General features: G+C 49.0%; 2 protein-coding genes and 1 pseudogene across 2 annotated transcripts; all 3 read right to left on the reverse strand.

Moving 5' to 3' along the window:
* Positions 1-1,123: 1,123 nt before the first annotated feature.
* Positions 1,124-2,132, reverse strand: LOC100844564 (Werner Syndrome-like exonuclease). Its single transcript, XM_003566908.3, has one exon. The coding sequence runs from the start codon at positions 2,022-2,024 to the stop codon at positions 1,413-1,415; it is 612 nt and encodes a 203-aa protein (XP_003566956.1). The 5' UTR covers positions 2,025-2,132; the 3' UTR covers positions 1,124-1,412.
* Positions 2,133-3,645: 1,513 nt separating this feature from the next.
* LOC100844873 lies at positions 3,646-4,117 on the reverse strand (annotated as a pseudogene).
* A 6,561-nt stretch (positions 4,118-10,678) lies between these two features.
* On the reverse strand, positions 10,679-11,735 carry LOC100845179 (Werner Syndrome-like exonuclease). The gene has a single exon (XM_003566909.4). The coding sequence runs from the start codon at positions 11,600-11,602 to the stop codon at positions 10,997-10,999; it is 606 nt and encodes a 201-aa protein (XP_003566957.1). The 5' UTR covers positions 11,603-11,735; the 3' UTR covers positions 10,679-10,996.
* Between the last annotated feature and the right edge of the window lie 1,561 nt (positions 11,736-13,296).

A 13,296-nucleotide genomic window follows, 5' to 3' on the forward strand; every position in this document is an offset into this window, starting at 1 on the left:
ACATCCGAGCCACATGGCCCTCCCCTCTTTGCATCGCAAGCACCTCGTGGGGTTGGGGCAGAGAGCCGCAGCATGATCGTCGCCCAGACAATTGAAGCACTTCCCGGCCATCTCCTGAGGGAGCTCCTGCCGGACCTCCGACGCGGGCAGAGGGGCGAGGTGCCGCTTCTTTCATTTGCCCACCAGTGGCCGCCTCGCCAGAGACCACGGCACCCCGGTTACCCCCAGATGACCCCTCTTTGGCGTCCACAACGACCGAGGCCATCCGTCGAATAGGTGGCACGCACCTCTCGACCGCCACCTCCAACGGACGCGCCAGGCCGGCACCAGACCCGCCGCCGCTCTAAAGCACCTCGCGGTACGACCGCTCTGACTCGCTGCCCGACGACGGGCTGCTCTCCCTCCACCGCCGCTCCATGGTGGAAGGCTGAGCACCACCGGGGGTAGAAGCCATCCGCGACAGGGGCGAGAGAGAGAGGGGAAGGGGGGAGAAGAGAGGGGAGCGCACCCCGGGAGGAAGAGGAAGAGGGTGGCCGCCGATGCCGGAGTGGCAATCGGCGGGAGACAGTGGACGCCGGCGGCGGAGTGGCGGCGGCGGGGAAACCCTAGTCGCCTACGAGTCGCCTAGTCACCTAAATTAAACCTGTTATTTTCTGCTCGTGATCAACGCGCTTCAGGACCCTGCATTGTGAGCTACGGGACATCTCCAGAGAGCCGTGCCGGCCGCCGTCGTCGGGAGCGTACACTACGACGTCTTCTTTGTTGGTGAGGTACATGGAATGGAAGCCTTGCTTCTGCTCGCTCCTGTGACAGGTCATGTCCTGGAGCCCGCTCACACGGAACTCGATCGTACGCGAGCCAATGCCAGTTCATCCGCGTTCCAGAACGCGATGTTAGAGGCGCTGGACACGCGCGCGGCGGCGGGGCAGCCCTCACAGGATGGCGTGGCCAGCATAATCGGTCGTCAAAGAAATCACCGATTCCACGACTTGGAATAATCGGTCGTCAAAATTAATGCATGATGCGAAGTCGCGAAATGCTCAGGCAAGGGGAAAAAACAGACTTTGCACGGGAAAAAAATGGTAAGCAACTCCTTGGTATGCTGTTTAAAGATCGAAACTTTTTGGAACATCCAATTCCGAACGGTGACAAGGAAAAGCAGCACGTCCATAAACACAGTAGTACTAGGCCACAATATAATTATAAGTTGAGCAGAATGTTCGTTCCTCGCCCCAGTTTGTAACCATAATCTTCCGTCTGCTCTGAAGCATCGAACAGCAGTAATTAACATTCCCCAACAGTAATTAAACATCACGAGAGCACGAACAAGATGCAACAAAAACTTAATCTAAAGATCAACGAGTTTTGCAAGGACTTGACGCGGCATCACCTCTACTGGATCGATCGATCTACTAGGAGCCGCCGTTGAACAGAATCAAGCCGGCCTGGAAGGAGACGAGGGCGTCGATGCAGGCATAGTGGATCTGCTCGTCAGAGAGGCGGTAGGCGTCCCACGCAGACATCCTAACACGCTGTGGCTTCTCGATGTTGACCCCGGTGACGGCGTGCGCCAGGCGCACCAAGCCGGCCTGGCGGAGCTCCGGCATGCGCAACTGCCCCGCCGCGAGGCCGCGCAGGTCCACCGTGTTCGCCACCTGGAGGCCGTAGTCGTTGCCCAGGCGGACGGCGTCCGCGTCCACGCCGACGCCCACGAAGCTCCAGCGGGGGTCGACGAGGGAGTCAGCCAGGGCCTGGGGGATGTAGTCGGCGTGGAGGAGCTGGAAGACGAGGCAGCGGTTCTGGACGCAGAGCTGGAGGAGCGCCGCCGGGTTGCGCGCACGGCCGTAGCTGGGGCGCCACTCCACGTCGAGCCCGGCGAAGACGTCGTGTTCGCAGAGGCGGTACGTTGAGCAGACCTGCTGGACCCAGGCCGCGGCGGCGTTCCCGGAGGAGGTGACGGTGCAGATGATCACCGACCCCTCCTCGAGTGGCGAGGCGACATGGGTGACACGCGTGGCGGCCATTGCCGGCTAGGTGCTTCTTCTTCTGATCTCCCGTGCGCAAACGACAAGGATACGGAGGGTTTGGGAAGGGTTTGCACTTTGCAGACCGGTCAAGGGAAGGAAAGATGAAAAGGCAGTCGAGAACAACGGCGGAGAAATGGGGCAGGAGGGGAACGTTAATACAACGTCATCCGTTTCAAAATAAAAGGTGTTTTGACCAATCTTTTGACCAGTTATTAATACGGAATAACAGTAAGGAGTACCAGTATTCTAAAGGAGTATTTGTTTATGACTGTAAGTAAATCAAATGTTAATGGAGTAACTCTGGGTCAAATAAAATAAAATATGCGAACAGTCACGCACCCTGAGCGTCGAGAGGCTTAGAAAATCCCGGGTATTCCGTTCCAAAACACAACTCATATAGATTTGTGCACTTGGACCAAGTCAGCTCTCGTTTGTAGTGACTGATCACTCATATTGGATTAATAATAAATGGATGTGAGTACTTATTGTCCGGGTGCGGGTACCAAGAGAAAAATGAGGTGTGTTTTGAAACAAATGAGAAAAATTTATATGAGTTGTGTTTTGGAATGGAGGGAGTATTAGGCTTCGGAGGTTATGGCATATATGGTGTGTCCTCCGGCAACTTTGAAGCATAATTGGGCGTTTGCAGATGATTAGGTTCGGAAGAGGAGATAACCAGGCGTTGCCAAACCAAATGACGGGTAAAACCCTATGTATTGAGATTAATTGCTGGTTTACGATGTGTCTAATTTTCTCTCCTTAAAGAAAGGATTTAGATCACAAACCAAATATTTGAATTATGACAAACAATACAAAATTGTTTAAATTCAATAAAACCACACCTTTCACAAAATGATGGCTGTTGCTAATGGTCTAAAAAAATCGCAACAATTGGGGCAATCATCCTCACAAAACTCAAATCGATAGGATTGAAACGCTTAATGATATTCCCGACAGGTCGGACCCACCTGTCCGACGCCACCGTTGCCAACCCGGCTCGGTTTCGTTGCCACGTGGAAGGCCGAGGAAATAAACCCCATGAACACACTTAGTAGCTAGCCGGGACGCTCCTTTAGAGCCCTCGGCCACGTGTAAACTTCGTTCCCCCGAGAGCAATCCAGACGAGCATGACGTAGGGTAGCACGCTGCCGAGCGGTTTGAACCTAGGTAAAAGGCATTGCACCGATCATCGTCAGAGTTTCCCACGCCACCACCGAACGAAAAGGGGCTAATGCCGAGCATCTCCGATGACGAGCTTTAGTCACAGACATTTGGTGCGTGTAAGTGACCCCTTAATGGGTCGGGTCGGAGGATGACATGGCGACGAACACAAGCCGGGTTGGCCACGTGGCGTCTGACAAGTGGGCCTGACCTGTCGAACTTCTTAATCCTCCTGATTTTCGTTTTGTGGGAACGGGTGTCTCAATAGTTGTGGTTTTGAGGTTATTAGCAACAATGTGGTTTTGTGGCACACTAACTGCAAGATGCGTGATTTTGTGAAATTTACTCTAAAAAGTTATCGCAACTCAGCTCATGAACAAACTCAACACATAATTTGTACACTCCGATAATATAATAGTCCAAGAAATTTGCAGTTTTTTTGCAGGTATTTGCAATTTTATATTTGAAGTAGATTCTTTACACAATCATCCATGCACAACTGCCCCGCCGGCATGCATAACTGCCTCGCCGCGAGGCCGCGCAGATCCAGCGTGTTTGCCACCTGGAGGCCGTAGTTGTTGCCCAGGCGGACGGCGCGTCCGTGTCCACGCCGACGCCGACGAAGCAGAACTGGGGGTCGACGAGGAAGTCCGCCAGGGCCTAGGGGATGTTGTCGGCGTGGAGAAGCTGGAACACGAGGCAGGTGTCCTGGACGCAGAGCTGGAGGAGCGCCGGGTTGCGTGCGCTGCTGTAGCTGGGGCGCCACTCCAGTCGAGCCCGACGAAGACGTCGTGTTGGCAGAGGCGGAACGTTGAGCGGACCTCCTCGAACCAGGCCGCGGCGTCATCGCCGGAGGAGGTGACGGTGGAAGTGATCACCAACCCATCCTCGAGTGGCGAGGCAACATCGATGACACGCGTGGCGGCCATATCTGGCAGCGCTCGGGCTAGGTGCTTCTTCTGTGAAATCATAGGTGATGTGTAACATTGGCAAGTGTTTTAGATGAAACATTGATGTGGATATTTTGGATAATATGGATATTTATGTGATGACATGTATCTTGTTTGGACTTAGTGCTTTACTAGTGGTGTGCCGATCCATTAGTTTCTTATGTGAAAACATGGCGTGAGTTGTGTGGAACTTACCCTGAGTCAAGTCGTGGACTTGTGCTCGTACTGGTTATTTGTGTGTTCGCTTTCAGGTGTTGCCGGAGCTAGAGGAACGTGGTCGATGACGGGATCGAGGGACGAAGCTTGGGAGAAGCTGAGGTCGAGGATCAAGGTCATGCGGGACGTTCGTGCGAAGAAACAATGGAAGTGAAGGCTACGATGATCCGGGAGGGCACCGGTTTGTCGTACGTTGTTTATACCGGATATGTACGGTATTGGAGATATTCGATACGTGATGGTCGAGTTTTGAAGACATCACAAGAAGAGTTGATGGCACGGAGTGACATCGACGTGAAGATATGTAGGTCCAGCCGTGGCTGAATGAGAGCTGTTTAAAGATTAAACAGTAGCGTCATCAAGATGGCGTCGGATGGAAAAGTGGTCTACATGAAAGTTGTGTGCGTCGTCGAGACGAACAACTTTGCTGCAGGTTTATCACGAGATCAAGAGAAGATTGCGATTAATTCATTTTTCTTGTTATTCCTCGAAATCGATTATAGATTAATTCTCGTAACTTTCTGTCAGCTGTTACTGATTTGATCATATCTTTTGATTGGTAAGTCCAATTGAGCTGATTCTTGTTGCGTTGGTTAGATAATTTCAATAGCTTTCTTTTGCATACTCATACGTATTTTTTGGTTCATCCAATCAAAAGTTACGGCTGTTTTACTATCACGGACAGAAAGGTGATTTAGGGTTTGATCTTTCGGGAAAAGTTTTAATTTGCTTCCGCGCAATCATTCATCCCCCCTCTGATTGCCTATCTTGATCTCACATCTTCCGATCTCTCCCGTGCGCAAACGACAAGGATAAAGAGGGTTTGCAATTTGCAGAAAGGTCAAAGAAAGGAAAGATGAAAAGGCAGATTGAGCGTTACAGAGAAGTCGAAAACCACGGCGGAGGCATGGGGATCCTGAGTGTGGTGGAGGCCTGGAGGGGAGGTGTTAAATACAACGTCATCCGGTCCAAATTATAACAGTATTTTGATCAATTTAATAATAGTATATGAAGCTGGTAGTTTTCAAAAGTATTTGTTTATGATTATAAATTTAAATTATAAATGAAATGTTATGGGAGTAACTTTAGTAAAGAAAATAAAATTGAGCGTTACCGAGAAGTCGAAAACCACGGCGGAGACATGGGGAGAGTGGGGTTGTGCGAGGGGAGGTGTTAAATACAACGTCATCCAGTTCGAAATGTAAAGGTTTTTTTCATACGTGACGGGCAAGACCCTACGTAATGCTAGTTTACAATGTAGGTCATTATTTCTCCTAAAAAAGAGAAATCAACTCCTAATTAAAAGGGGTTGCAATAAAAATATATTAAATACAACATTGTAAAGGGCCTTTTTGTTTCAAAGTAGTTATACAATATATGAATTTTGATGGAACCTAAGTCCTTAGGAAATTTCTTTGACAAAGCTGGTTTGGTTTCTAAGATTGAAATACATTTTCTTTTCTACAGGCTACTTTGCATGTAATTTCGAATGAACATTTTATTGAGTTCATTTCTAAAAAAAATCTTCTTCTCCGTATGACAATTGTGACAAAATCTCCGATGATGCCCTCTATCAACTTTTTTTTACGAAGTCTATCAACTTTTTTTTACGAAAGCGGCAGCACAAGTTCATTAATTAAGAGTTGGAATATACAAACACTACTAAAAAATGTTTATCAGTAACTGTCGAAAATGACTATCAGTAACGGGTGGAACGCCCTTACTAACTTCATGCCAGTGATGTGAGGTACATCAGTGACGGGCGGTTGGCCCGTTGGTGATGGTCTGCACATCAGTGGTGGGCACTGTAGCGACCGACACTGATGTCATTTTTGACATTTAAAAAAAAAGCGGACCACAGCCCGCATGCGATGAATCAAAAAATCACACACCCGCAATTTAATCAAACCAATTGATTAATTGATCCACGTCGCATACAACAAATCACAAAAAAAATCACGCCGGGGCTGCAAGGGCTGGCCCCCGCGGCGGCAGTAGGAAGAGGGAGGGAGCCCGGGTCCGCGGGATCCGGCGGCGACGACGTCGGTCACGATGGCGAAGTCCATCTGTGAGAGAAAGAGACGGTGAGAGAGAGGTTGAGAGAGAGAATGAGAGATGGAGATGGAGAGACTGAGAGAGAGACGGTTACCTCGGTGGCGATGGGGGCCGGGGCGGCCGGATCCGCAGGCGGCGGGGGCCAGGGCGGCCGGATCCTGGGGAGGCGAAGCCGGGCAGGCTTCGGCCAGTGCACCATGGTCCATGGCAGCACCGGGGTTGAGGGAGGCCGCAGGGGCTAGCGGAGGGTGAGCATGGGAGGGACGGGAGAGAGAATCGGGGAGAGAGGGAGAGTGTTCGGGAGGGAGAGAGAGAATCGGCCAGGGAGGAGGGAGGGAGAGGTGTTCGATCGGGAGGGAGAGATGAGGAGGAGGCGGCAACGGGAGGGAGAGATGTGTGGGGATTAGGGTTAGGGGGAGATTTTATAGGCTAAAAATTGGGTTGGGCCTAGATTGGGTTGGCCGGGCCTAGAAATAGCGAGTGCCGGGCTTAAATGTTAAACCCGTCACTGATGATGCTAGACATGATTTTTTTTGTATTTTTTATATTCCGTATAATACATAGTATTTTCCATAACTAAATTGGTCAATAAATTATCGATATGGTCTACATCTCTGAAAAATTGATAGTTTTCATTTTGAACAGTTTCACAAAATACCTTATTTTTTGCATTTGGAAAATGAGAAATAATTTGACATAACCAAATATTTGTAAATCTCTTTGACAATGTTGTTTGTCATCGCAAGATGCATCTATGTGCAAAAAATGGATACTATCATCAACTATGGCATGGAAATGAACAAATTTTGGTCATTTGGCTTAAAAACTAAAGTTCAACTATTGGAAAATGACAAGATTGTACTACATAGGTAATTTTTCAAATGTTACCACCTGATATTATTGTTCCACTATGTTAAGCAAATAAAAATAAGAATTTAGCCAAAAAAAACACATTTTTCTAATTTTTTATGAATTAGTTATAATTTTTTCAATCTTCAAACGTCTTCGGGGTATATCAGTGGCGGGCACATATGTAAGGCCCGCTACTGATGTTTATTTCGGTGAATTTTGCAAGTTTTCGCAGTGGACCATTAGTAACGGGCATTTCCCGCCCGTCACTGATGAGAGATCATCAGTGACGGGCGTACCGCGCCCTTCACTGATGAGTTGTCATCAGTGACGATTTTTGTGCGTCCGTCACTGATGAGGGGTCATCAGTGACGGGCATACCGCGCCCGCCACTGATGAGTTGTCATCAGTGACGATTTTTATGTGCCCGTCACTGATGGGGGTCATCAGTAACGGACGCAGTGGTCATCTGGCCCGTCACTGATGACACTCAGTGACGGTCGGGAAAATCCCGTCACTGATGACTCGTCAGTTATGTTGTGTTTGCACTCATCAGTGACGGTCGGGAAAGTCCCGTCACTGATGACTCGTCAGTTATGTTGTGTTTTGTAGCAGTGAAAGAGAAGCAAGAAGGGAAAAACACAACAGCACCGAGCTACGGGTTACAACTGGAGGAAAGGAAAGTTGTTCGTTCAGATTTATTTGTGTACCATATTTATTTGCGTTTCTATTCCTTCATATTACATGTCAATTTCTACAGTTTTACGGCCTTGGACTCTTGCGGATCAAAAATGCCCAAAATCTCGTAAAGTACCTCCCAGGTAAAGGAATCACCATACAGAAATCTATCAATAAAACAGAAAGCAGCAAGAAAAAAAGCAACAGTTATTAGCATCTCTCCAGATAGATGCCCACCAAAAGAGAGAATAGCCACAATACCATTGGTCAAAACTAAGAGTTCCAAAATAACACTGAAAAAACCAAATTTGCCAAAATACCATTACAACTTTGGTTTTTCCTTGCCAAAATAACACTATGCACTAACTGAGACTAACACCGATGCAAGAAAACACCAGAGAGAACATGCAGCAGAGTGACGGCCGAATAGAAGAGGAGAGGTCGAGCTGGACGGGCAGGCGGCGAGCTAGTCGGGACGAGGAGCTTGGCAGAGGGCGTTGCGGCGCAGGTCTTCTCACCCAGCGTCGGGGAGCCTGGGCACTGGGCAGCGACGGGCTTGTGCGCGCTGGAGGACGCCCCGCGTCGATGTCTGATGTGGCCGCGACGGGCAAGGAGCGACAGAAGGCGCCCGCATCGGCATCGGGCGTGCTCGCGACGGGCAGGGACCGGCGGGCATGGCTGCGATGGATTTGTAGGCGGCGGAGTACGGCGACGCCCACATCAGCGTCGGGCGTGCTCGCAATGGGCAGGGAGAAGCGGGCATGGCTGCAACGGACTCATGGGTGGCGGAGGGGCGTCGGGTGTGGCCGCGATTGGCAAGGAGCGGCGGAGTGCGAAGGGCTCTCGCGTGGCCGCTTGGATGAGCAACCGCCGGAGGAAAAATTCGTCAGTGAGGCGGAGGAGAGGAGCGAGGAATTCAGGTGGAAGATATGGTGGCCGGGGTGCCGGCGATGCGGTGGCCGGCACGCCGCCATGGTTGGTCGGGACGAGGAGAAAGGGATGGGGCTGGGAAGATCGGTCCGGGCTAGGTGATGAGGGCAATTTTGTCATTATAAAGAATTGACAAAGAATATCTAGTTTGGCTAACGGTGAAATCTCACGGCAATGGTAATTTGGCATGGATAGCCTTAACGGCAGTGCTATTTTGGCAACTTCAGTTTTTTCAATGGTATTTTGGACTCTTGATTTTAACTAGTGGTATTTTGGCTATTTTCTCCCACCAAAATGATCCAGCAAGGTGGCACAGCAAAATTTATTCATATATACCACCACAAGCACAACTACCATGCATCAGTTGAATGGATGAGGATCAGATCACCAGACACAAATATCAGAACCCAAGCAACATCATCTCTTCTCCTGTGCCACCTCGAGTTCTCCATGGAGACAAGTCACAGGCACACAGTAGCAGCAGCCCAAACCAAGCTGCTGGTCAAAAGTTATAGTCAAAAGTGACCGGTCTATAGCGCAAGGCTGCGAGCAGCTCACGCAGCACACGACAACCATCGCCTCTGCCCGCACACCCAGCCAAAGCAGCTTTGTCACAACTCACAAGCGCTTGCCCTTGCTGTCAGCCCCAGAAGAAACCACTGTGATTTCTTGCCCAACACACCAACACAGAGCTAATGACAGCTGTGAAACACAGACAAGCGCCGGGTCAATCACTACTGTTCACCCCAGGTCACAGGCCAAGTTCAGCAGCCGGGTGGGAGCAGCGACTAGCTCTGGACAACAGCGCTAGAGAGACGGAGGAGCAGGCTTTGAAAAAAAGAGGGGGCAAGACGGGTCAAGTTGTTATTCCAGTCCAAATTTGTCCTCCAATGTTACTTTCTGAGCAACAGTAGAAGTAGGAGTAGAACCACCACAACTCTGAGAGAAGAAAGAAGCAAACTAGCGAAGCTAGAGCAAAACGAAAGACCAGCAGAAGTAGCTCCAGCAAGGTACTGATCATATCAGAAAGGGGATCAGGACAGAGCAGGGGAGAAGCCGGGATGGGTTGGAAGGAGCGCTCCCCCTGTAGTAGAGTAGTCATTGTTTTGACATCATTGAGTACTTTCTACCAGAGTAGTATGCATATCAGTCTATTCTTATCAGCTAGGCATTTGAGTTTGGATTCTCGAGATGGGAGTACTACACTAGGGCAAGCCAGCGCATAGTCATGTTCTTGGTCAGTTTATCACTCAGTCAGATGAATGTGATAAGGGATAACTAAGAACTTCAACTCAGAAGAATAACAGATATTATTGAATGATGTGGTCAACCGGGAGTATGGTTTTCACAGATATGAATAGAGAAAATTAAGATGAAAATTTGCCAATGGTACAAATGAACATAGACTGATCAAACATTCCTAGAATAAAAGCTCGCCACTTATACTTTGTGATATCTAATCACCCTAATCAGGTCGTATGGCAAAGTTTTCTCAATCACTATAAACTCTGTGGTTTTACTCCCTCCGTTACATATTATTGTGTACTAAATCCGTGCCAATTAATATGAAACCGAGGGAGTGTAATACGGAGTACAAAGGAATCATCCTGCTAGTGTGTAGGTGGGTACCAAATATCTGACAATGTATTCCAGACCAACCACAGAGTTCATTACAGGATATCAGATGAATAAACGAAAAATTAGTTATTGCACAATGTGGTGTAGGTGGTACCAAATATCAAATTATAATGTCAAATGCTACTCATATTGAAATTGCACACAACTGGGTTAACTGAACTGCAAACTTCAGTATCATAATAGCAACGAGCTAATGGAAATTTGCAACATCCAATCGGTGATAACTGAAAGCATGACTGACATTAAGCACATTAACAAAATATCTGATAGTCCACTAAAACCGCACAGTTGTGCTGAAAAATTAAGTCTCGATTGGCATAAAGGCTTAATGCTCGCCGAATCGTAGCCACAATTTTTCCCCTGCTCTGAAGCTAGATATGATAAACTAGTTCTAATCAATCATCAGCACCAATTTCTGATTCTTCCAACACAGTTAAACTACTAAATAGACTTGCCAAATGTTACGAGACCGAGAACTAAATAGCTAGAGAATTAACCCATTGGAGGATAGTCGCCGGTGAGCAGCTTCCGGCCGATCTCGAAGGAGACGAATGCGTCGATGCAGGCGTACTTGATCTGCTCGTGGGAGAGGCAGTAGGCGTCCCACGGGCCCATCCTCACCCTCTGCGGCTTCTGAAGGTTGGCTCCCATGACGGTCCGCGCGATGGCCTGCAGCCCGGCCTGGCGGAGCTCAGGCATGTGAAACCCGTCCGCCGCGAGCTCGCGCAGGTCCTTCGCGTTGGCCACGTTGAGCTCGTGGTCATCGCTCAGGCGCTCGACGTCGTCCTGCACGCCGACGCCGACGAAGCGGACGTTGAGGTCCGCGAGGAACTCCGACAGGGCCGGGGGGACGAAGTCGGCGTGGAGGAGCTGGAAGATGAGGCAGCGGTGCCCGACGCAGAGCTGCAGGAGCGCGACGGGGTTCTGCGAGCTGCAGCGGCTGGGGCGCCACTCGACGTCGAGCCCGACGACGAGGTCTCCGAGGAAGGAGCGGATCTCACGGAGCCAGCCCTCCACGGCCACGCCGGAGGACGTGACGGTGGTGATGATCACGTTCTCTTCGAATGTCACGTCGGTGACGTACGTATCGGTGGCCATTGGGAGGGGATCGATCCCTTGGGTCTCGGCGGCGCCCGCAGACGACAAGGGTCAAACGAGGGTTGGAAGGCTGAAGGCAACGAAGCCGAAACTCTTTCCTTTTTCTTTTTTGAGAACCTGAAGAAGGCAAAGCAGGGGACGATTCGCGAGAGGATATTGCGTCTCTTTTCGTCTTATTTCTATCATGCCCGTTGGATTTTCGAAAATAATGCCCGTTGGATTAAAATCGAAGACTAATCATCACTCTCACGTCTCCAAACACGTCCACTGGCCTGTAACTAGAAAACAAGCAACCTTTCAATACCAAAACTGTTTTAGAAAAAAAAATTGAAAGGAAACTCCAATAACATCTTCAACGTAGCGTTTGAGTTTTTCCAAAAACAAAAAAGGTACAGTGCTGCACGCACTTTTTCAATTTTTCTTTTCGAGGTGAAAGAAACAAGTCTTAATTTACATCACATTCTGGGGATCTTTCTCCGTGAAAGATTCACAGTAAGGCCTCGTTTGGTAGCTCTGTATTTTACTACAGTTTCCAAAATTACCAGAGTTTGAATTACCTGTGACCTGTTTGGTTATCTTTAAAAACTCTAGTATTAATACCACAGTATCCTCAAAACTGCAGTATTATCTCTGTATAAAATAAAGACCCTCTGACATCTTTATTTTTTTCGGAGAAGCCGTCCCTAACCTCCTGCACTCCCGCGTCGATCGCAAGTCGTTGCACGACTTTGCTCTTCCTCGAGGCGCCGCCGCCGCCGCCGCGTGCTATTGCCTCCCTCGGTAGAGATGGAGAAAGAGAAACAGGCGCAAGGAGATAAAAAGGGTTAGCACAATTCCTTTTGACCTTTCTCTCTGTATATCTCTCACCATTGGAGGCGGGCCGCTGGGATTGGAGGCGGAGGGAGGCGACACGCGGGCTGGGGGCACCAGGCGGGAGGCGGCGCGCGACTGGGGTCGGCGGGCTGGATGCGGCGCGCGCTGGGGTCGACGGGCGCTGGGGTCGACTGGCGGGAGGCGGCGTGCGGCCTGGGGGCGACTGGCTGGAGCGGGCGGGCCTGCAGGCGGTGTGCGGTGGATGGGAGAGACTCCATTGATAAGAAGGTGCTGTTGTTGGTATACCATCCAAATGAGATAAAATTAATGAAAATAAATTCATGCTATTTCCGGCAGATGTGATTCCTCTATAATGTGTGTTATGTTTCCCCTTCATAGATGATTGTTCATTGATGAGGATGTAAATCATGCCATCTTCGAAACTAGGAAGTTAAAAAGATGCTATATGCAAATTTTCTTCATGATGTTCAGATTATTGTATCATGTTCATGTGAATGCAAGTTAGACTTATATCTTTTTTTTCCGCGATTGCAGAGAAGAAACCCAGAGCACATTGGACATGCAGTCAATTAGAATTCCTTGTTTATATGATGAAAGAGTATGCGGATACTGCTAAATATTATGGTCAGAATGGATTCACGAAAGAAGCGTGGAATCACATGTCAAGTCGCTTGAATACACAGTTCCCTAAAGCTGATTTTACCATTGTTCAAATAAAACATAGGGAGCAACGGTTAAAGAAAGATTACAATATTGTCAAGTCTATTTTGAACAAGAGTGGCTTTGGATGGGATCCTGTGCAAAAAGTGCCAGAATCCATTGATGAAAAATGGGATGAGTTGAGTAAAGAACAAAGGAAG

This window comes from Brachypodium distachyon, chromosome 2 (assembly GCF_000005505.3).
Source record: "Brachypodium distachyon strain Bd21 chromosome 2, Brachypodium_distachyon_v3.0, whole genome shotgun sequence".
In the NCBI taxonomy this organism is placed as follows: Eukaryota; Viridiplantae; Streptophyta; class Magnoliopsida; order Poales; family Poaceae; genus Brachypodium; species Brachypodium distachyon.

Excerpts from the sequence above, each read along its gene's own strand:
- LOC100844564 (XM_003566908.3), bottom strand. The coding sequence starts at position 2,024 with ATGGCCGCCACGCGTGTCACCCATGTCGCCTCGCCACTCGAGGAGGGG.
- LOC100845179 (XM_003566909.4), bottom strand. The coding sequence starts at position 11,602 with ATGGCCACCGATACGTACGTCACCGACGTGACATTCGAAGAGAACGTG.